Source organism: Cyclopterus lumpus, chromosome 19, assembly GCF_009769545.1.
Source record: "Cyclopterus lumpus isolate fCycLum1 chromosome 19, fCycLum1.pri, whole genome shotgun sequence".
Lineage (NCBI taxonomy): Eukaryota > Metazoa > Chordata > Actinopteri > Perciformes > Cyclopteridae > Cyclopterus > Cyclopterus lumpus.
In genome coordinates this window covers 16,909,744-16,934,647 of record NC_046984.1, presented here as the reverse complement: position 1 = coordinate 16,934,647, position 24,904 = coordinate 16,909,744, and the positions used below count along the sequence as shown (strand labels likewise).

Below are 24,904 nucleotides of genomic sequence, written 5' to 3'. Positions count from 1 at the left end.
ATGCATCATAACCCTTGAAAATGAATCCAACGCGTGCAGTTTGATGTCACACTTCAAGTTGTATTTTATATTGTTTTATAAGGTCAGTGAACTCCCGTGAAGACGCGCCTCACCCTTCGTTGTGCATCCACAGCAGGTTCGGTCCCAGGACGATGGCGATGTTTCCGGGCGTCATCTTGTTCGAATCCTGGTCTTCGGTCAGTTTGGAGAGGAATTTGATCAAATACCTGAAAAACACACATAAAAAAGTAAGTAATTTAGCTTTTTTTTGGTAAGAAAACGTAATTTAAAAACAAACAAAATACAATTGACTTGATTATATAAAATTAAAAAGGCACCACATCGCCCTGTGAGAAACATGTAGCTTCTGTCACAACAAACAAAGCTTTGTGAGTCAAGTTTATTAAATAAATAAAACATCAGTAGCTACAATATTACAGTTCGGTGATACTGCAAAATGTTGTGAAACAATCCATACGGATAATTATTATTAATAAAAGCGGCTTCTGTCCACCTGTTAAGTTCTTTATCACATACATGTTCAAATTACAGACAATTAAACAAAGTGCAACCATATATTTGTTGAGAACTCTAAATGTTAAAATAACTAAACAAAAGCACAAATGGTGGCAGTGAGCTTCAAGTAATCTGCTTTATTACAGTAAAAATGCAATTATTCCAGACATCTTCTGCTGAGTTTACCTCAGTCACTGTGTTTTTTATTTTAAAAAGTGTCTTAATTCACAATTCACTGGACAGCTTTGTGCTGTGATGAAATGCAGACGTCTAGCTTGAAGTCTGAGACGACCACAAGGAGGAGAAACTCTGAAACGGTGACTCACTTGAAGTTGTTGTTGTTGGCCGAGGGGAGTTTCTCACAGGCGTTCAGGAGAGCCTGCAGCCTCTTGTCTTGATCTAGAATGCTGCAGGACGACAGGAAAAAAAGAGGAAGATGAACATCGTTGAACGTTGTCTTCATCGGGGGGGGGGGGGGGGGGGGTGGGGAAGTGGAACGATACGCACTTGGAGGCCTGGATCCAGTCGTCGTAGAGCTCGTACGTCATCAGCGGCTCGGGGAGCTCCCGCAGGTAGGACTTCAGAGCTCCTGGAGAGGACCAGATAAGGAGATTACTGCACGCATGCGTGTGTGTATACAATGCATTCATAATGAAGATGTGCCTGCATGAGCTTATAGTGTCTCAGACCTGTGTGTGTGTGTGTGTGGGGGGGGGGGTTGTTATTTGATCAGAACAAAGGTGATTTTCTAGTGTTGAGGAGGAAGGCGACGGCTGACTCGTCTTCTTCTTCTCCGGTCTGCTGCATCTATTTCATTTCCCCCGAGGAGTGCGTGGGACGGAGGACAAACAACAACGTCTGGGCATCCCTCACTGTTAGACAGCTTCTGTGTGTGTGTGTGTGTGTGTGTGTGTGTCTGAGGTGATGTTGTCTGCTAAATAAACACATTAAATCAGATCATTACATTGAAACTACGGTCCTCAAAGATCTAGTTTCCTATATTTACAACGAACAATCCTGCTGCCTCAAATTGATGCTGATGGAATCCGAAGCCCCCCCCCCCCCCCCCTCTCCCCATCACGACCTCCACTCCCAGTGGGACGGGGGCACAAATTAGATTTGCTGTTGGAGCTAACCCAGTTTAATGTTGGATTATTAAAGAGGCCTCTCTCTTTGTCCACACGCAGTGAAACACAGCTCACTGAATTCATGTTTAATGGAAAGGGACGAAATGTCTGTGAGGTAAAAAATACAATTTGTCTAGCTGTCTTTATTGGTTTATTCTCTCTCCTCAGGGGGCGACTCCTCTGGTTGTATAGAAGTCTATGATTCATGTGTTAAAGCTGCATTCTCTCTCCTGACCACCAGGGGGCGACTCCTCTGGTTGTATAGAAGTCTATGATTCATGTGTTAAAGCTGCATTCTCTCTCCTGACCACCAGGGGGCGACTCCTCTGGTTGTATAGAAGTCTATGATTCATGTGTTAAAGCTGCATTCTCTCTCCTGACCACCAGGGGGCGACTCCTCTGGTTGTATAGAAGTCTATGCTTCATGTGTTAAAGCTGCATTCTCTCTCCTGACCACCAGGGGGCGACTCCTCTGGTTGTATAGAAGTCTATATAAATGACTCTACTTCTCTTGATGTATTCCCTCAGTAAACATTGTAAACATGAGTTTTTGGTCTCAATCTCTAGTTTCAAGTCTTCTTCTATACAACATGATGTTCATTTATTACATTATGGTCATTTAGAGTCAAACAGACCATAAAGCAGGGGATGCTTTAGGGGCGGGACTACAAGGTGATTGACAGGTCTCTACCAAAGACGTATACAGCGTCTCTACGTTACTCCTCTGCAGTCCAAATATGGTCACTTCCTGTTTACTTGTGGAAAAAATTTACATTTTAAAGGTTTCTCTGAGTCTGATCAGTTTTGGTTGAATGTTGAAATATTCTTCCCTGCTATTAGTTTTTTTTAAATAACTGAATATCAACATTTGTATTTTATAGTAGTAGAAGAGAAATGCTGCCTCCTATTTGTTTGGAATTAAATCAATGAAAATGTCTCAACTTTTCTGGATCCATGTAAAATATTTATAGCTTGATATTTTAGAGCCATCAGGGTTTCATCTGACAGCAGCGCTACGCAGCATCCTCACAAAAAGATCAATAGCAGCGTCATAAAAGCTTGTCTTCCTTTTGTAGTCTGCTGTTTTTTTATTTTTTGGTGCAGAAGATGAAGAATCTGTCTGACACTAATCCCCCGTTATATTTGGAATTTATCTCCAGACATTTTTTTTGGGTAGATAGTTTATTGAATATCTCTAAAAGAAAGAAACATTTGAGCTTTTCTCGCCGTGAGCTGAATCCTCATCGGGCCTTACAATATTATCTCTTATCTCTTATCTGGCTTTTAAAAGAACATTTTCGGAGGTTGACGAACGACAGCTGAGAAATAAACATAAAACTAAATATTAGAGGCTTCTCTGACTGGGGGGGACATAATTTAGCAGCTCGATTATGTCGTTCGTGTGGAAGCAGAAATGAAGATTCACAACGAGGAACTGAAACTGGAGCCGACTCGTTTCTCATTCTAGACGACGGTAATCAGGTCCAACAGATGTGTGTGTGTGTGTGTGTGAGGGGGGGGGGGGGGTACCTGCGATGGCGTGAGGGTCTGCAGAGTACTCCTGAACGTCCAACACGCCGCAGTCCAAAGACGCCTTCAGCTTCTTCAGCTTGGAGGCCGAGGGAGCGACTCTGAACAAACCCTGAGACACGAAACACCACCTCCAATTCACTCGGCGACGAGGACACGAGTATTTACAATTCATGCTACTTTATGCTACATATTGTACTTTATACATCCAAGAAGTACATGTCGTACGTGAACGTGTAATATTACATATTTCTATGAAAGTAGAATCGATTCATTTAAAATGTCAGAGGACCCTTTGAATTATTGTGATGAATGAATTTTAAACAAATCTTCCTCTGCGGCACGTCTCAACACGTTATCTGTAATGTTCAATACACGTCACATTAAGCCTAATGACTGCAGAATGGAAATTAAGTTATTCATAATGATATATTTGCCTTTTTTACTCTCGTAAAGAAAAACATTTACCTTCCCCTCAATGTGTCTCCATTAAACCTTCATTACAGTCGGAGCAATTTAAACTGCACAGCTCACAGACAACATTGTAACATTATAATATTATAACGTTAACATTGTAACATTATAACATTATAACGTTAACATTGTAACATTATAATATTATAACGTTAACATTGTAACATTGTAACATTATAACGTTAACATTGTAACATTATAACATTATAACGTTAACATTGTAACATTATAATATTATAACGTTAACATTGTAACATTGTAACATTATAACGTTAACATTGTAACATTATAACATTATAACGTTAACATTGTAACATTGTAACATTATAACGTTAACATTGTAACATTGTAACATTATAACGTTAACATTGTAACATTGTAACATTATAACGTTAACATTGTAACATTGTAACATTATAACGTTAACATTGTAACATTATAATATTATAACGTTAACATTGTAACATTGTAATATTATAACGTTAACATTGTAACATTGTAACATTATAACGTTAACATTGTAACATTATGTATTAATTAATTTGTTTCTTTGGGGGAAAAGTAAATGTAGCCTGGACCACGATAGATTTCTGCAAAGTTTCTCAGTGTGTGCGTGTGTGTGTGTGTGTGTGTGCGTGTGTGTGCATGTGTGTGTGTGCCTGACCTCCTCCTGCATGCCACACTCCAGCAGCATGGTGACACAGGCCTCGATGGGGAAGGCAATATCTCTCCCACTGAGCGCTAAGTGCTCCTCTAATGGCTTCCCGTAGCACGGCTTCTCCACCCAGGTCTCTGTAACACACACACACACACACACACACACACACACACACACACACACATGAAATACAGTAGCAGCTAAGGATGCTAACTGTTTCCTCTCCGGTTTAAAGGGCACTTAAGATTTAAAAGGTGCTTTAACTTACAAAAACAAACAAATTGTCTGACTAGTAATAATAATAATAATACTATATATAATAATATATATCTCTCCCTGTTACCTTCAAAGTCAATACGCACATCTTAGCTCGTATTGACAATATTTCTAGTAATAATAAAGGTTTTAGTGTTGACGCTGTAATTAAAATCAGTTAAATTAAAGTTAAAAATAAACAGCGGGACCCCAAATGGTTCACAAGCGCACGATGAGTGTGTGTTGGTCTGAAACTCACCCTGGTGAGCTTTGATCTGGGGCAACACACTCTGCAGCAGCTCCAACGACTTCCTGTGGTATTCCGCCTGGACCTCGATCAGCTGGACGGAGAACAGATCAGAGAGTCGGTGACGACGTTTCTGCTTCTTCACCGAAGGAGGAAACATCCTACTTACCGCCTGGAAGTAGCTCGCGTAGTCGATCTCTTTGGCCACAAAACTGTACATGTCTGCCGATAACTGGTCCTGGAGAAGACACAACAAAAACACACAAAAACAACATTAAAGGTCATTCAAAACTAGATGTAACCGGGACAAACTACTTTTATTAGGGTGGGTTTAGACTTGACAGCAGCTGAGCCTTCGTTAGCGTTATTAGTTATTAGTTATTAGCTGTGAGTTTCCTGTCGGCCAGGGAAGAAAGGGTCAAAGCTGTTTTTAATTTAATTTAAAATAGTGTATCTTCCAAATTAATAGAATATAGATTCAGAAAACAGCCACAATCCCTCTAAATGTATTGTTTTACATTAAAAAGAACGAAGTTTAATCAGCATTTGGATGTGAAAGTAAATTAAAAACACTATATTAGAAAGTGTGTTTTTTTGCAGAATATTTAAAATCTGTGAATATTATTATAATACCCCTTTTTCAACCCAAACATGCATTTATTTTATTCACAGGGAAAACTCGCTAAAAATATGCTATAGACTCTGTGACAGGGCTCATATAGAGACATATACGTCTTCTTTAATATATGTTACTTATTCAGTCTCTTTTTTTTTTTCTTTGCACATCTATCTGTGAATTAAGGATTTATTTGAGTGTCAATGACCACGAGGTGAACGCCCTGGAGTCCGGTGGCTTTCAGGAGAGCGTACTACACTTAATTCCTGATGACCAGTTACTTGACTGTGAATAAAGGAGCGCACTGACTCTACAGATCTCCATGCGGTTGGCCGCCTCCTCCATCTCCTCCCGGTGGTGGTCGGCCTTGGCTCCGGATGGCTGCAGGTTGCCGGAGAGTCCTGAAGACTTGGTGGACTGATAAAACCTGAGAACATCAACATCGTTCATTAGTACTAGCACCCGACTGGGAAAGTACTCCTCTGCATGTACAAAATAATTATAAAACAGTGTGAGGTGGAGTACAGTAAAAAGTACAATTTGTACCTGTGAGATGAAGTACAGTCAAAAATACAATATGTACCTGTGAGATGAAGTACAGTCAAAAGTACAATATGCTACGTTAACGTAGACTCACCGCGTGCGGGCGGAGTCCATGTCCAGCACCAGCTTCGCTAGATGCTTCCTCTGTTTCTGGATGTTTGGGATCTCCACCTGAGAGGACGCAGCAGAGAGCGGGTCGTTAGAAGATGAGCCAATTAAAGGTACAGTACAGTCACAGCAGCAGAGAGCGGGTCGTTAGAAGATGAGCCAATTAAAAGGTACAGTACAGTCACAGCAGCAGAGAGCGGGTCGTTAGAAGATGAGCCAATTAAAGGTACAGTACAGTCACAGTTTCAGAGAGCGGGTCGTTAGAAGATGAGCCAATTAAAGGTACAGTACAGTCACAGTTTCAGAGAGCGGGTCGTTAGAAGATGAGCCAATTAAAGGTACAGTACAGTCACAGTTTCAGAGAGCGGGTCGTTAGAAGATGAGCCAATTAAAGGTACAGTACAGTCACAGTTTCAGAGAGCGGGTCGTTAGAAGATGAGTCAATTAAAGGTACAGTACAGTCACAGCAGCAGAGAGCGGGTCGTTAGAAGATGAGCCAATTAAAGGTACAGTACAGTCACAGCAGCAGAGAGCGGGTCGTTAGAAGATGAGCCAATTAAAGGTACAGTACAGTCACAGCAGCAGAGAGCGGGTCGTTAGAAGATGAGCCAATTAAAGGTACAGTACAGTCACAGCAGCAGAGAGCGGGTCATTAGAAGATGAGCCAATTAAAGGTACAGTACAGTCACAGCAGCAGAGAGCGGGTCATTAGAAGATGAGCCAATTAAAGGTACAGTACAGTCACAGCAGCAGAGAGCGGGTCGTTAGAAGATGAGCCAATTAAAGGTACAGTACAGTCACAGTTTCAGAGAGCGGGTCGTTAGAAGATGAGCCAATTAAAGGTACAGTACAGTCACAGTTTCAGAGAGCGGGTCGTTAGAAGATGAGCCAATTAAAGGTACAGTACAGTCACAGTTTCAGAGAGCGGGTCGTTAGAAGATGAGCCAATTAAAGGTACAGTACAGTCACAGCAGCAGAGAGCGGGTCGTTAGAAGATGAGCCAATTAAAGGTACAGTACAGCTTCAGAGAACATTTAAAAGGACTCAAATTACTATTTTCCCAATATTTTCTGCCTTTTTTTTGCATGGATTCATTCGTTTATTTGACATAATATAAATAAGTCCTGTATTTTTTTAATTATTATATATTAAAAATAAAACTAATTGTTTTGAAGGTATTTTTAAATTCAATTCAATTCAATTCAATTCAGTTTATTTTGTATAGCCCAATATCATAAATCATCATAAATTACAAATTTGCCTCAGAGGGCTTTACAATCTGTACACATACGACATCCCTGACCTTTGACCTCACATCGGATCAGGAAAAACTCCCCAAAAATAACCTTTGACAGGGAAAAAAGGGAAGAAACCTTCAGGAATGAAGAGCTGCATCAAGAATCTGAAAGTTATTTTGAAGGCAACTTCATTATTTTATTTTAATTGTTAATTTAACGTAAGGAGAGACACTTTGGGTGAACAGGGTAAATAAAAATTAGATATATCATGAAACATCCCCAGTTGATTACATATATTAAAAGACAATTATTTATTGCATTACAAATTTTCTCAAATGTTGTGTTTAAATATGCAAATGAGGCATTATCTTATTAAATATGTGCACAAAAAAGGTGAACATTGGATAAATCCAGGCTAAATATTATTGTTTCATTTTGTTTTGACATATTAGAGTCAAAAGTTTTTTAGTATCACTCCAAAAAACAGTTTTTTTGTAATAAAATGTTGGATAAATCAGATTACACATGTCATGTGAACAAACCCCTCAATAGAAACCTTCAGACTACACAGAGGAAGGAAAGTGTAAAGTTTGGTGGATCCTAGAGTCTTCATCTTTAATTAAAAATGACTGTTTATTCTATGTTGTGTATTTACTCCTCATTGACTACACATTGATCGTACCTCCGCCAGGTCGTACAGCGGCTCCACCACGTCCCTCTCGATGGTGAGCTCGAACAGCATGAGCTCGTGGGCCAGTTTGTCCTGCGTGTCGCCGCACAGCTTCAGCATCTTCCTGCAGGCCGAAAAAAGAAGAAAGAAAAAGACACCGGAAAGGACAGTCAAGAGCCGGCGGCGTGCACGTCTACCCGTGCACTTTAAAGGAAAAGCTTCATGTGCAAAGAAACCAGATTAAGAGGCTTTTCCTGCTTGAAAAGAGGCGGAAATTGAGGAAAAACACACAAGTAGTTCCCAATAATATAGAAGTTAAAGTGTGTGTGTGTGTGTGTGTGTGTGTGTGTGTGTGTGTGTGTTCGACTCACCCGAGTAGGGACTCGTCCCCGAGCACCACGGCCCCCTCCACCATACATTGTGCTAGTGTTGTGAGAGGAAGCTTCTTCTGCACAAAAAGACACAAACACACACACACACACACACACACACACACACACACACACACACACACACACACACACACACAGACGGACAATCGATGAATCAGTTTGTCGGACGCGCGTCGCTCGACCTCGAAGAAACGAAATATACATATATATATATATATATATATATATTCTGTTTACTGATGGAGGTCTCTGGAGGACCAGGACTACACTGAGACTGGTTTCAGGACCAGCTATAAGTTCCTCACAGTAACTTTTAACTTCTCCCTTTTTCCATCGACCGCTAACAGTCGACATCGTTAGTGAACATGTATTTTTTCCCGGGTTTGATCCTCACCGAGGGCGACCGGACCGACTTCTTGTCCACGTCCACGCCCTGCTGGCCCTGCAGGCAGGCCGTCAGCTTCTTGTGCGTGCTGTGGGAGACCTGCTTCACCAGCTCCAGGCGTTTCTCCACCTGAAGCAGAGAGACGGACGGAAACGACACAGGAAGTCACTTTCAGGGCCGACAGCCGGGGTGAGACACCTACACGCCGCCGTCACCTGTCGCTCTGCAAGGCCTCTCGGTTCATTGTTAAACCGACCGTTAATCAGATCGGGCGGGGGGTGGGGGGGGAGGGTGGGGGGGGACGCTGAGGTTTAATTTCAGTGCTCATTTAACGGCGCCTGAAGGCAACTCAGAGAAGGCATTTGTGAAAAGTAATTTAATGAACGCCGAATACTTTGCACAGATGATGATGATAAAAACACACACACACACACACACACACACACACACGTCATTAACTAGTACCTGTAGTAGGTCGTCACTTAACACTTCGGTTTTTTCAGCCCTGGAAGAGAAGAGAAGAAGAAAAGAGAGACCGTTAGGGGGTGGACGAGTTAAATAACTGGGCAACACACACACACACACACTCATGACACACACACACCCACGCACACACTAAATGTATTTCCAAGAAATTAATGAGCACATCTCTGGTTAACACAATATTTAAAAGGGATTCTTTAAGGAGAATCTCTGTAGATTAAATTAATTGATGAGTTGACATAATCGTATGGGTGTTAGTCGACTAATTAACCAAAATAAGTAAATAAATATGGAACAAATACATTCAATTTAATAAAAAACAGTAGGGAAAGACTCAATATACAGGTGTAGCAGCCGTTTCACTGACTCAGGTGAAGTAACACAAGAGAGAGAAATATAATAGAAAACTGAACGAGAGATTCATTAATAGATTAAATCCAGAAGAGACTTTCCTAAATCTGCACTCGTGGTTCTCATGTGACTCCCCAACGTTTCCCTCTGAGGCAGATTTGTCACAATTAAATTGACTAGAGTTTACGGCAGCGTGCGTTTCCCGTTGTTTAAATGCCTCCACAGGCCGACAATTAAAGCTCGGAGAGAAGCCGTTAACCGCGCCGCGTGAGAGGTGATCTCAGCCAGTTATGTGATAACTGCACCGAGATGGAAATTACTGCGACTCTGCAATGGATGAAAACATGTGACAAGCTTGTCGAGTCATTTTTCAGACAGAGAAATTAAACACTTTTTAAAGAAACACACGTTTTCTGCCATTTTATCAGCTGTGTGAGTCAGCCGCGGTTTGAGCTACATGCTAACGCCAGCAATGCTAACGGCCTGCAATGCTAACGCCACCAATGCTAACGTCTGCAATGCTAACGTGCTAACAAGCTGATGTCTTGGGTCAGGTTTTTCTATTTACAGCGGCGAATTAATCCACATTTAAGATCAAATAAAATAAACTTTATTTTTAGATTAATGCAGCAGAGTGCAAACATATAAGAGACATAATCATTTAAAAAAAAAACTGGATCAAAACAAGTATAATAAATAAGTAATGACACAGTAAAGGTCAAACAAGTATTTGTGGCTGCAGGACGGTGTTTGTGTGTTCGTGGTGATGAAGGAGCAACGAGGAGGCTCACATTTGCTTTTAATTTAAATTGACACTAAGAAAAATACAATATTTTCCTTAAAACTAATGATCTGTTCTATAGTAATATAAAAAGAGATTTAATGGTCTTAAAAGGACATAATAGGGTTTTTTCCTGTTCTGCAATTCTGTTGCACCCCCTTTCTTCTTTTTCTTAATTATTATTATTTTTAGCTAGGATGAATTGAAAATAAAATGGTGGTAAGAATGATATAAAAACAATTTTTATAGCAGGTTCAATATGGAAGATGATGATTTATGATGATTTATGTTCGATTTCTGTCTGTGTTTTTCTGTCCTTGTCTGATTGTTCGTATAGTTGGTTGTTATGTAATTTTTATTTTGTTGTTGTTGTGTTTTTTGTTGTCTAGTAATGTGAGGTAATGTGTGACTTGTAAAAACTTAAAAATAAAATGATTGAAAAAAAAAAAAGACATGTAGTTTTCATTTGTCTGTGAGTCCCATTTTTCTTCACTTTTTGGAAAATGTTATTCATAATTTTTTTTAACATTTTCATTAAAAACATTGCAAAGAAATAAAAAATAAAAAATAAAAGATGGTTTTATAAAAAATAAAAACTATAATTTATAGGAGAACATCTATAAACAAAAATATATCAATAAAATTATAGAATCAACAAATCCTCCGACATGAATCAAGTACAATTATTTAAACTAACATTAAGTAAATATTTTGTAGAATAAATTTTGTTTTTATTTTTTCATCCACAAAAATTATTTCCAAAAAAAAATAGGATTAATAAACTATAAATAAATTAAAACAAATATTTTTTTATGAATAATTTTAAGTAAAAATGCTATAATTTTCCAAAAGCCTAATTAGGAACCCGTTATGAAGGATGTGTGCGTCCGAGCTAATGGCTTTATTAATAGTTAATCAATCATACTTTATGTGTTCATTAAGAAGATCCCTCCGTGACTCCGTGACTGTTTTACACATTATTTGACTTTTTCTTGGCAATTCTCCACAGAAACAAATCAAATAGTTTGGAACTAATTACGGGAGGAAGATTAATGGTGTCATCGAGCATCTAAAAGGTGCAACTAAAGCTTATTTTCAAGTGTGCAAGGCTTATTAATACACGAGGTGTTACATTCATGGTTTGTATTAATAATCCAGAATACAAAAAGGTTGCAATTTGTAACTGTGGAAAAGACCGTTGACCCAAAAGCCTTCGTCATTGATTACAATCAATAAAGCATACGCAAAATAATCATTAGCCATCAAATCAAAATGCATAAATCACAATAAGTTGTGATTTCCATGGGCTTCAAAACAAGAGATTTAATCAATAAACAAAGATATTGGTTTTTTAAGGGGCATAAACGCAATAAAGAACAGCTGCAATCAATCAAACAGTGTTTCAGCTTCTTTGATGTTTTTAAGGATCTAAAACAAACTCACCTCCTCAAGGAGAGACGGGAGAGAAGAGAGGGAGGAGGAGAGAGAGAAGAGAATAGAGGGAGAAGAAGAGAGGGGGGAGGAGAGAGGGAGGAGAAGAGAGAGAAGAGAAAGAGGAGGAGAGAGGGGAGGAGAAGAGAGAGAAGAGAATAGAGGGAGAAGAAGAGAGGGGGGAGGAGAGATGGGAGGAGAAGAGAGAGAAGAGAATAGAGGGAGAAGAAGAGAGGGGGGAGGAGAGAGGGAGGAGGAGAAGAGAGAGAAGAGAATAGAGGGAGAAGAAGAGAGGGGGGAGGAGAGATGGGAGGAGGAGAGAAAAGAGAATAGAGGGAGAAGAAGAGAGGGGGGAGGAGAGAGGGAGAAGGAGAAGAGAAAGAAGAGAATAGAGGGAGAAGAAGAGAGGGAGAAGAAGAGGGGAGGAGGAGAGAGGGAGGAGGAGAAGAAGAGAGAGAAGAGAATAGAGAGAGATGAAGAGAGGGAGGAGGAGAGAGGGAGAAGAGAGAGAAGAGAAAGAGGAGGAGAGAGGGAGGAGAAGAGAGAGAAGAGAAAGAGGAGAGAGGGAGGAGAAGAGAGAGAAGAGAAAGAGGAGGAGAGAGGGAGGAGAAGAGAGAGAAGAGAAAGAGGAGAGAGGGCGGCCTGCAGAATGAGACCTGACTCTCTTCTCAGCTGAACATCAGAACGGATTCTTAGATTCTTTTGCAATAAAGAAAATGCAGCAGACAGTTTGACCTTTGACCCCGACATCCACACAGGCTGCAGAGGACCAGCTGGCATACTGTTGCAACATAGAACACAATAGCAATATGAGTAAGGTAAATAAGAACAATAAGCCAAAATAAATGAAACTAAAATATATAAAGTAAAGTACGACTAAATACAAGAGTTAAGCTATAAAGTGTATAAGACGTGACAGTTGTTGAGAATCAGAACACCTGTTGAGGTGTGTTGGATCGATAGAAGGGGATTGAATCACGTCCACGTGTGTGTGTGTGTGTGTGTGTGTGTGTGTGTGTGTGTGTGTGTGTGTGCGTGTGTGTAGCTTTAGCAGAACGACGACAGAGTTTCTGTGAGCACACAGCGGCTTTGTCTCTGCATGTTGATTTAACCTCATTTTAAAGACAAAAAAAATTAACTAACACACACACGCACACACGCACGCGCACACACACACACTAATGAACAGGTTAGCAGCTTGTCAACACCAGCAAAAACGTTGCAAAACAAGAGAAACACAAGTCATCCAAAAATGCTCATTGTCTTTCCTCTGTGACAGCTGTTTAGATTGCAGACAGGTTCACACACACACGCACACACACGCACACACACACGTGTCGCAGTGTGAGGAAAAACCAGGCAAAACAAACTGCTGTCAGCTGCTGAAGTTCTTCTGGATTCAAATGCGTGGGGTTTTTGAAGCGCCGTGTCCTCAGTGACCAGCAGGAGGCGAAGATTCGACAACAGGAGGCGAAGATTCGACAACACTCTGACCACACGCGTCTCTCCGAAGGGGGGGATGACTGTGACTGAGCATAACGTACCTGCAGTGCTGCTGCATGCACTGAAGAAACTAATCAAAACTGCTGAACACTGGACAAAGTGTGTATTCAGGGAACACCAGAGGTTGAGAGAACACACAGGGCGCAACAACATAGACATTTTGAATAAGAATATATCAAACCAGAGGTTTTTAATGCAGACTCTCTGTTCCTTTAAAAGAAAGAAGGTGAAACGTGGACGCCGCTGCACAGTCTCTGTACGTGGAAGGAGAGGAGAGAAGGTCGTTCTCCCACTCGGGGGATTCGGTTCTCGTAACGCGGCGTGACGGGAGGTCACAGCTGAGGAAGGGGAGGAGGCGCGACGGCACAGGGTTCGTATTTTGGAGAGGAAAAAAAAAAGAAGGCAGCGGGACACCGAATGGTCGACCTTTGCCTCACACGAGAGGTTAAAAGGCTTTTAGTTTGAAGGGCCTCCCCTCTTTCCCACATGCTCCTCTCTCGCTCTGCGGCCTTTTCTTTTGTTAATTGTCTGGCACATCGAGGGCGCTACGGCGCCCCGAGTCAGAGCCTCAGCAGCAGAATCAGGACTTTGCTGCAGCTTCTGTCGTCAGAGCCGGGATTCCCACTGGCCTGGTGAGGAGAGGGGGGGGGTGAGGGAGGAGAGGGGGCAATAGAAGAAGATAACAGACGAGTAAAAAGGCGTTTTAATGTCAAAGAGATTTAGAAAAGGAGCCGGAATAGGGTGAGAATACAGATTTCTCCTTGTAAAATGACTCAGCTCTCCTTTGTTCTTTTCCTCGGGCCAAACGTGTTGGCCGAAGACCAGAAACATGGAAAAAGGGGTTCAAAGACTATAAAATATAATGCACGACATATTATTGTTTTATTATTGTTGATGCATTCATGTGCGGCAAATCAATGCGACAGCTGGATTGATATTTAGTGAACTAGTGGGTCACTAGTGGCGTCTTTCAGCTCATTGTTTTGGTTTTGCATTGTGCGACTTTACTCTGATTTTCTCATCCACTTTAAATCTGGTTGCAACCGTTTGTTTTCAGCTTAAAAGGAACCGAAGAACGAGATTGTTCACGGACGACGTCCAGTTTTAAAATATTAAAAGACTTTTAAAGACGTTTGTTCGGCCTCAAAGATCCACACAATGTTTAAATGTTTACATTTGTCAATTTACACTCGAATAACACAGATATGGTCTTTTTCAAAATAAACATAATCTTTCCGCGGATACTGTTGAATGTCTGGAGAGAAACAATGAAAGCAAACGGTGTAAATACAGTAAATATTGACTCTAAAGATACAACAATCAGCACTGGAGCCTCTAAAAGACGCTTAAATTAAAGAATAAGTAAACAACATTATGAATCAACATTTGAGAAGCTCATTATATATATTTATACGTCTCACAATGTGTGTGAATGCATGCATTGTGTAGTTCTACAATATTTAATACCACCACTACTCCGACTCTCCTCACAAGAAACTCTTTATGCATTGTTGATTTTATATTCTGGCATTACTTTCCTAAAAATCTGAGGTTTCACATCTCTTGCTCAAACTATTCAATTCTGCCATTATTTCCCCTGCAACCCCCCGATTGTCTGCCACGATCGATAGAGCAGCAGGAGGCGCAGCAGGAGGCGCCACCTCCGTCTGCTCCTGTGTTTGTTATACGTTTGATGTATTAAATATGTATTTCAGTCCATCTCAAGGAGGGGGGGGAATGGTTCAAGGACAGAAAAAAAAATCCCAGAGGAGAAATGTTCCAGGTGAATTAAGATTACCCAGCATGCTCCTCTCTCCCACCACCACTAACTGAAGGGGGGAGGGGGGTGTGGAGGTTGTGGTTGCCATGGCAGCAGGTGTTGCAGGCAGGCGGACGGAGAGGACCGACGGATCAAAACGTGGAAAAGAGGAGAACGCGAATGGAGGAAAAGGCGGAGAAGGAAAGGCGGAGCCGATCCTCGGAGGAGGCGGCGGCCTGAGGTGCGACGCCGGTGGTCATTCGTTTGCAGCCGCACACGTGCACACGCACACACACACGCACACACACACATATATTAAATATATTTTTTTCAACCATATTTAATTCATAGCTTGTTTCTATTTTGAGCAGTTTGACCAAAAAAAACACAGCTAGAGACGGGCAGCGCTTAGCTTAGCTTAGCTTAGCACAGAGTCTGGAAGCGAGGGGAAACTGCTAACCTACAGTTTTAAATCCGTACAGAATAGATATTGTCAATGTAGATAAAATAAATGTAACGTCTAAAACCCTTCATGTTGGGTTCTAGGAAAAGAGTTCAAGGTGGAACCTTTACAAGAACGTCTTGACCAGCCGAAGAACCCCATCTGGTTCTAGCTTGCACCTTTATTTCTTGCAGCCACCGCTTTAGGCTGAGCTAAGCTAGCTGTTTCCCTCCGCTCTCGGGCTTTATGCTAAGCTAAGCTAAGCCAATCAACAGCTAGCTGAAGAATAAGAAAAGGTTTCACACGATTTAGCGTCTTGTTGTGTCGTCGCTGCTGAAGATGCTAACTAACGTGTGTTTGGAGATAACGATAACGCTACCAAGCTAACCTGGTTCAACGTCTGAGGCTCTTTTGAAAAAGATATTACATTTAAATTTCTTCATTTTGGGTTCTGATTTCTTTCATCAGAGAGAGTTCAGGACATTTTTTTTACTAATTCACAGAGCAGATCTGAATCCTGCGGCAGGAAAAAAAAACATTTTTACACATTTAAGTTGAACCTTAAAGACACATTTCCTCAATAAAGAGCAGCATTTAAAAACAGGTTTAAATCGTATTTTTTTGGTTTTGTGGACGATTGAGTTGCAGCGAGGAATCGCTCGTGGACATTAAAACGTGAACTTCAACACGATTCAGAAACAAAAACACATCTATTTCTTCTCGAGGAGCACTAAAATCCCACGGCTTTTCCCCCGGCTCGATACAATGAAGTGGCCAGACTCACAACACAGAACAAATACTAAATAAATCCACCGCAGGAGGTGGTGCACACTCCTTTGAAGCTTCCGAAGGTTCACTTCTCCACCTCCCCGGGACTTAAAAATAGCTCAGAACACCACGATTGTCTGTAAATAAAATCTACGCCGTCTGCGTTTAATATTTCTATGAAAGAGGAAACTTTTAAGACAGTAAATGCAACAGAATCTTGTAAAAAAAAACGACCATCACCGAAAGAAAAAATGGGAAAAAAAGAGCTCAATTCTCAATTCTTCTTTTGACTTAATCTCACTTGAAATTCTCTGTTTACAAATGATATTGGATTAAAAACAACGCGTTGACACATTTTGTTGCGTTATTAGCAGCGACAACTGAGGGACACCACGACCTTTCACAATAAGAGCGCAGAAAGAAGCCTATTTTTAATCGTGGTTTGCGTGGTTTTAAAATGTAAAAAAAGTCACTTGTTTTTATATAAAAAATAAATATATATTCTTTTCTGTTTGCCGCTGCTTTTTTAAAGTTGTTTCCTTTAATGTTTTATTATATTTTATACCTGTATTATTATATTTTAGCTTGTTTTTATTTTCTATTCTCTTGCCTCTTAAATTACTTTTTTTAAATTTTACTTTACTTGCATCATCTTTTGATTTCTTTTGCACTTCAGTTCTATATTTTATGAAAAGCACTTTGTTGCTGCATAAAATGACTCGCCTTTGCAAACGCAATGCATGCTGGGAAGTAAACAATCAAAAGAATGGTCTTAAATAACTTAAGACCATGAAAGTTAAGTCCAATCGATCGGACATTTAGTGAACTGAAAGTGAGAATGAAACAACAGTTCATTATAAAGTAAAAGTGTACTTAATATTATTAATAATTAATATTGATTATGAGACTTAATAAGATTAAAAGTTATTAGGATTCTTGATTTGATGCTACATCTCCAAATGTTTACTTTAAATGCTGATTATTAAAGTGACTTGTGGTTGTTATTTATTCACAAACAATATTAAACCCGCTGATGACGAAGGACTGACTTGAGATCAGATTTGAATGTTTTCTTTAAAGACTGAGGACGGATTCAAGCTGCTCTGAAACTTTAATGCTTCACGGTTTGATGCTATCAATATTTCAGGGCGGCTAAAAATACAGTCGTCAGTCAGAGTGTGTGTGTGTGTGTGTGTGTGTGTGTGTGTGTGTGTGTGTGTTCAGAGTGCTGCGACAAATACTTCTGTTATCAGTTTATCCGCTGATCATCTTCTATATTCATTGATTCTTCGTTTTATCAATAAAGTCGACGCTTTCGACCGCAAAACCCAAAATATTGCGTTTGAATTAAGGCATTTCTATGATTAATTGATCATTAAAATAGTAAATTATCTGTCAATCAAATCGATTAACTAGAGAAGTAAGCAGAGGCCGGAGTACATTTACCCAAGTACTCGTATTTATTGTACTTCGTTACATCTCAGAGGGAAATATTGTTATTTTTACTCCACTAGATTCAGAATATTGATACAAAATAAAACCAACTAATGATTTATAGTTGATATATAATATAATACATTAAACTACCCGGCAGAATATATGAAGTAATTTGAATGGGCGCCATCTTTTCAACACATTAATGCATCAATAACTATGCAATAAGACACTGAAGTGGGCCATTCTGCATAATGAGTACTTATAGTGTCTTATGAGTCTTTTTACAAAGTATTTATACACATTGCTACTTTTACTTCTGAATACTTCTTATTTCTAGTAATGATGGTGCAGCTTAAAAATCAAAAAACAAACTTTACAATGAAAATAAAGCATTTTGCTCTGAGCCACATACACACACACACACACACACACACACACACACACACACACACACACACACACACACACACACACACACACACACACACCAGTCACCAGCGTCTCCCTCGTGTCGACATGCGATCCGACCTCCTGACCTTGTTTTTCGTGTCTTTACAGCTGCTCTGACACACACACACACACACACACACACACACACACACACACACACACACACACACACGCAAACACACACACACTATTTTACGAGCAATTTTTCCTTCTCAGATTGTGGAATTTTAGTAATTGTTTTAAGCTGGAACTTTATCAAGTATTTTTGGGGCATGTTTCGGCTTTATTATACACAGATGACAGGAAGTGACCCAGATAAGATCTTTTTTTTTTTTCTACTTGGAATATCTTTGACATTTTTAGACCGACCAGTCGGACGAAAACAAGCAAATCGTCCATTTCTTTAATAAAGACATCAGCTGAACCTTCCGGCTCCATCGTGGGGCTGCAGATCATTTAGAGTTAAAGATTCAAGGGGGCTGAGCAGGTTAAAAAAAAACAAGTCGGGCCAAATTAGCTCGTAGCTGCTGCTTTAAAATGCAAAGTGCCGTGTTAACACGTTCTCTCAGGTCCCGGAGAGAAACCGAACATCTGGTGGCGGCCATGTTTTCTCCTCTCGCTCCTCAACAGGAGCGGGGCTCAGAGCCAGAGAAGAAGAGGCCTCACACTTTTTTTGGGGGGGTTCTTTAAATTCTGTCCCGCCTCGAGGGAAACCAACGCACATGGCGGTCTGGCGTGGTCGAGAAACACAAGCGTCTTTCTCGTGTTCGCGTTGGCATGGCGACGGCACGGCCGGTCGACCTCGGCGAGGTCGTTCCTGAACATTTTCTGGGAGGAACATTTGGTCCGTCACGCTCGAGGGGCGTCGGTTCGGTTCCGTTGGACAGCTGTTGTTTTGATCCAAAACACGTAAACACTTCAAATCACTTGAACTTGTACACGTGCACACTTTTGTGTGTGTGTGTGTGTGTGTGTGTGTGTGTGTGTGTGTGTGTGTGTGTGTGTATATGCATTCTCCTCCGATTTTTAAACATATTTTACATTTTATTATCAAGTATTATTAACTGTAATAAGTAATAAGTAAGGACATTCCTGAAATCTTTTGGGTCTTTATTTACATTTTTAATCTTTTTATATTATAGTGGCGATCGACATTTTGAGGATTATTATCAACATCATTCAAAACAAGCAGCGTACTTGAATCTCATGAAAGCTGGAATCTGTTTCGAGGAAGAGCGACTTTAAAAAAAAAAAAAAAAGGTGGAAAGTGAAAAATAAGCCGTTTCCCAAATATTCGTGCAGCACTGCAGACCTGTTTGCTCGTGTACTTTGCAGATTGCGCAACACATTCATTTGACACCGGAAAATGTAAAAAGTTGTAGAAATAAATACACGGGAGGGATTAAAGTGAGCCTGAACGGCATCTTGAACATATGTAACTGTCACACACACACACACACACACACAGAGCATATGGACACATGCATTCACGCATTATGAGTTCACACACACACACACACACACACAGTGAGACTCCCACAGGAGGGAGGAGACAGCCGGCGTGAGTCCAGGCGTTACCGCAACACTGACGTCAAGTTTCACTGACAGATCACATTAATTAGCCATTAAACAGTCTCAATTTTAGGGTTTCTTAAAGGTTTTTAAAGTAACAATTTAAAGTAACTTTTGACTACTTATTACTATCTGATTGCAATAAAACTGGGTATATATATATATATATATATATATATATATATATATATATATATATATATATATTCTAAAAGTCAAACTGAGTTGGCTGGTGAAATTCAGATTATAATGTATGTATTATATAAATAACCTAAAGCTCCACAACGAGTCCTCCTGTAAAGAGTCACATGTGGACTTCAGTACTGAGAAACCCGTAAAATCAAGGATCCGTGGAGAAAAGCATCTTGTGACTCTAACCGAGTCTGAGAGTCTCTTTAAGTTACACCGTTTCTATTTACAGACGTGTGGTAAACTACACCCATACGTCTGTTTTCTGTAGATCTCAAGGCTGGTTGAAGTCAGACTAGTGAAGTTCTTTATGAAGCTGGCTTTGTGTTGAGGGAATACTTTTGACACAAAGCTGGAAGAAGACGACAGCTGCAGAAGTTAAGTCGAATAAAAGAAATAAAAGAACATAAGTTGGTTTTATTTTGACATTCAATTCATTTTAAAGTATATTTGTACTGCATTCTCTCTACTGACCACCAGGGGGCGACTCCTCTGGTTGTATAGAAGTCTATGCTTCATGTGTTAAAGCTGCATTCTCTCTACTGACCACCAGCGGGCGACTCCTCTGGTTGTATAGAAGTCTATGCTTCATGTGTTAAAGCTGCATTCTCTCTACTGACCACCAGGGGGCGACTCCTCTGGTTGTATAGAAGTCTATGCTTCATGTGTTAAAGCTGCATTCTCTCTACTGACCACCAGGGGGCGACTCCTCTGGTTGTATAGAAGTCTATGCTTCATGTGTTAAAGCTGCATTCTCTCTCCTGACCACCAGGGGGCGACTCCTCTGGTTGTATAGAAGTCTATGCTTCATGTGTTAAAGCTGCATTCTCTCTCCTGACCACCAGGGGGCGACTCCTCTGGTTGTTTAGAAGTCTATGCTTCATGTGTTAAAGCTGCATTCTCTCTCCTGACCACCAGGGGGCGACTCCTCTGGTTGTATAGAAGTCTATGCTTCATGTGTTAAAGCTGCATTCTCTCTACTGACCACCAGGGGGCGACTCCTCTGGTTGTATAGAAGTCTATGCTTCATGTGTTAAAGCTGCATTCTCTCGCCTGACCACCAGGGGGCGACTCCTCTGGTTGTATAGAAGTCTATGCTTCATGTGTTAAAGCTGCATTCTCTCTCCTGACCACCAGGGGGCGACTCCTCTGGTTGTTTAGAAGTCTATGCTTCATGTGTTAAAGCTGCATTCTCTCTCCTGACCACCAGGGGGCGACTCCTCTGGTTGTATAGAAGTCTATGCTTCATGTGTTAAAGCTGCATTCTCTCTACTGACCACCAGGGGGCGACTCCTCTGGTTGTATAGAAGTCTATGCTTCATGTGTTAAAGCTGCATTCTCTCGCCTGACCACCAGGGGGCGACTCCTCTGGTTGTATAGAAGTCTATGCTTCATGTGTTAAAGCTGCATTCTCTCTCCTGACCACCAGGGGGGCGACTCCTCTGGTTGTATAGAAGTCTATGATTCATGTGTTAAAGCTGCATTCTCTCTCCTGACCCCCAGCGGGCGACTCCTCTGGTTGTATAGAAGTCTATATAAATGACTCTACTTCTGTCTTGATTTATTCCATCAGTAAACATTGTAAACATGAGTTAAATTATGGTCAAACAGACCATAAAGCAGGGGATGTTTTAGGGGCGGGGCTACAAGGTGATTGACAGGTCTCGTCTTCTATCCAGCCTCTGGTTCACGATGACTGATGTTAGAGTTCATGAACAACATAAACATAAAGAACATTAACTCAAAGTTCTTTATCCTCTTCTATGAATGATGACGGTCCTGGCGTCAAATCAAAAATAGATCTATACGTTCTGACACACACACACACACACACACACACACACACACACACACACACACACACACACACACACACAGCCCCTCCCATCTCATTCTGCTGACGTGTATAAAAGGCGATGTGGCGTTCAGCCTCTGATGTTTTCCTCCTCGTGTGCATCGGGCTAATAGCCGCCTTGGGAGATCCTCTGAATGCCTGTCAGCACTTAGCCAAGGCGCTCGGTTTCGTAATACACACACACACACACACACACACACACACACACACATATACATATACATATATATATATATATATATATTCATATACACACACACATGCTGCAGATGGAATCTAATTATAGGCGACTCTGTAGATTTCTGAGGCCTCAGATTGAGCAGCATGGCTCCGGTTCATGTGAACAACACGATGCGGTTTTCTGGTGATTGACGCATGAAGACGTGCACGTGATGCCACATGAAGACGTGCACGTGATGCCACATGAAGACGTGCACGTGATGCCACATCACCGTGTCCATCCTCGTCAATATGTGTCCACACGTATACGAATTCAAGGGCCTGGTGTACGTTCATGCTTCCAACTACACACATTTAAAAAGAGAAATGTAATCTCTGACGGACAGATTATGTTAAATGAGCGGTATTATTGTGTATTCTTGAAGGCCCACACACACACACACACACACACACACACACACACACACACAGTGTGTTTTTGCACTTCCTCTTGTCAGGTTGGTCTAATTGTGCTTAATAAATAAATACACCTGTGGGACTTCAAGGCCTTTGAGTGCAGTCTACTTAGTCGCATTTAATTTGTGATTTTACTCGATTACGCTTAACAAATCAATTTAATAGAATTTAAATGGTGGCATCCGTACCTGCCCCGCTGCCGATTATCAACACCAATCACGTCACATAATAAATTAGTGAATATTGGAGCAGCTGAAGTCGGCAGGGCTTCTTGGAAACAGTCAACAAGCGCGTTCCTCGTCACGGTAATTACGGCACGGCGGGAGGAGGTTGATCACTTTCCATCGCTACGGGCAACAATAACGAATCGGAGGAGCCGTGTCGAGGCCGAAGGGCGGGGCCTCTCATAATGTCGCTGACGGAGGAGACAAAGAGATGGATGCATGCGACAGCTAGAGACGTGTGTGTGTGTGTGTGTGTGTGTGTGTGTGTGTGTGTGTGTGTGTGTGTGTGTGATCTCAGTGTCGTCCTGCAATCCGGCGCTTTGGTTTAACTTCCACGTCGTCGCTCACGAAGGATTCTTCAGGGTTTCTTTCAACTGCATTCTTGAAAACCACAAATCTAAAAGATGAACAAATAATTAAACTAAGTTAAAGCTGCACAATATTTTAAGGCCACGCGAGCGGAATGATCCCGTCGGCCATCTTGGTGCTTCTTTATGCTTCTTTATGCACGTTGTTTGACTCATCAAATGTGCTCATCAACCTTGTCTCCAGGAGCAAGGGGGCGACTGTGATTGACAGGTCTCTACGTCACTTCCTGTTCACTGGTTTGCAAAAACAAAATCAAAAGATGGCGACAGGCCAAAAGCTTCAAAACTGTAGTTCACAGACCAACAGGTGAGGTCACGGCGACTACGCGCACTTCTTACGTACAATCGGTGCTTCAATCAATGTTTCGTTAGCATTCAAAAAGTCAGATTTACCATGAACACACCTTCTGTCTGCTACGTCCTGCTGTGAGCTGGTGACCTTTAACCTTTAAGACAACTCTATGTTGTTTTTGTTGAGCAATGCTGCATTTCTTCTTCTTCTTTGGTTTGTCATTTCAAATATTACAATTTCTGAAGATAAACTGTCCCACGTGCTCTGGATTTAGGGTAAACCTCCCTGACCTTGACCTGCAAAGATTAGTGTGCATCGAGGCAATTAAATGTCCCTCCGTCTCATTAACTAACGAGGCCGATTTCATCGGTTAAATAAAAACCCTGCAACCTTTTTACGAATGTTCAACCTTCTTAAAAAGAGACGCGACGAAACCGTTTTCGTGCTCTCGGCGTGCAGCGTCACACACTTTTCTTTCCAACACTAGAACACACACACACACACACACACACACGCTCTCTCTCTCTCCGTGCATTCACCGTCATTTTGAGGACCCCCCCCCCCCCCCAAAAAAAGGCAGAAATTCCTCTTGCTCCAAACAACTACAGATGAAGCAACGCCTCGCCCGGGGCTCTTCTTTCCTTGGACCCGTAACTGTGAGCTGCACCAACACACAGACCATAATAAAGCACAGAGACATTAAAACCAGATAGAGAGCGAAAGAGAGAGAGAGAGAGAGAGAGAGAGAGAGAGAGAGAGAGAGAGAGATGGATATTTATGGCGCTTCCCCGCAAGGCCTCGCTTCCTCGCTGCGACCCACATTCTCCATTCTGCGACGGTGAAATATTCATCGACCGGGGGCACAGGCACACACACACACACACACACACACACACACACACACACACACACACACACACACACACACACACACACACACACACACACACACACACACACACACACACACACACACACACACACACACACACACACACACACACACACACACACACACACACACAGTGGAGCTACCGTTACCGTAACTCAGCACAAAATGCTGATGGGCGGAGGCAGGAATAAAACAAGGAGAGAAAATAACATAATAATAATAATAATAATAATAATAATAATAATAAAAGACTGCATCACAATCTGGGGGAGGAAGAAAAGACCCTGAAGACCAACAGAGGAACGTCTGCTTCGCCGCATGCGCTGAGAAGAGCACCTGCTACGTTATTAGGGAGCATATGTTGCTCCTCTCAGCTACAAGTCATCGAGAGCAGGAGGACGCAAAAAAAATAAGAGAAGAGGCCGTGACGTATTAAACGACTGCATTTGCTGACAGGAATGAAAGGAGGCGGAGTTACAAACTACATCCATTGTCTTTTTGGTCGACTATTTGATGGATCGAGACATTTATGGTCCCCAGAGGATGAATCGGTACGGATTTGGTGATCTATTGACTTTTCTTTTTAGTGCCGACGTCAGGTCAACTTTTCCAATACTTTGGTTTATGACCAAATATTATGGGTTCATACCTGCTGAAAATCAGCGTGATGGCATCGACATCGTGTTTAGCATTTACGCTCAAAGCTACACTG

At 41.3% G+C, this 24,904-nt stretch overlaps 1 protein-coding gene across 1 annotated transcript in view; it reads right to left on the bottom strand.

Annotated features, from left to right (window-relative positions):
- Positions 1-24,904, bottom strand: part of LOC117748732 (rho GTPase-activating protein 44-like) — a 51,399-nt gene that overhangs the window by 15,021 nt on the left and 11,474 nt on the right. The window contains exons 2-14 of the mRNA XM_034558770.1: positions 9,225-9,264; positions 8,769-8,888; positions 8,354-8,430; positions 7,995-8,106; positions 6,061-6,137; positions 5,733-5,850; positions 4,977-5,045; positions 4,820-4,901; positions 4,312-4,439; positions 3,174-3,285; positions 1,024-1,105; positions 843-923; positions 114-227 (exon numbers count right to left, since the gene is read on the bottom strand). Coding sequence (XP_034414661.1) covers positions 114-227; positions 843-923; positions 1,024-1,105; positions 3,174-3,285; positions 4,312-4,439; positions 4,820-4,901; positions 4,977-5,045; positions 5,733-5,850; positions 6,061-6,137; positions 7,995-8,106; positions 8,354-8,430; positions 8,769-8,888; positions 9,225-9,264 — 1,212 coding nt within the window. The remainder of the gene's footprint in view (positions 1-113; positions 228-842; positions 924-1,023; positions 1,106-3,173; positions 3,286-4,311; positions 4,440-4,819; positions 4,902-4,976; positions 5,046-5,732; positions 5,851-6,060; positions 6,138-7,994; positions 8,107-8,353; positions 8,431-8,768; positions 8,889-9,224; positions 9,265-24,904) is intronic.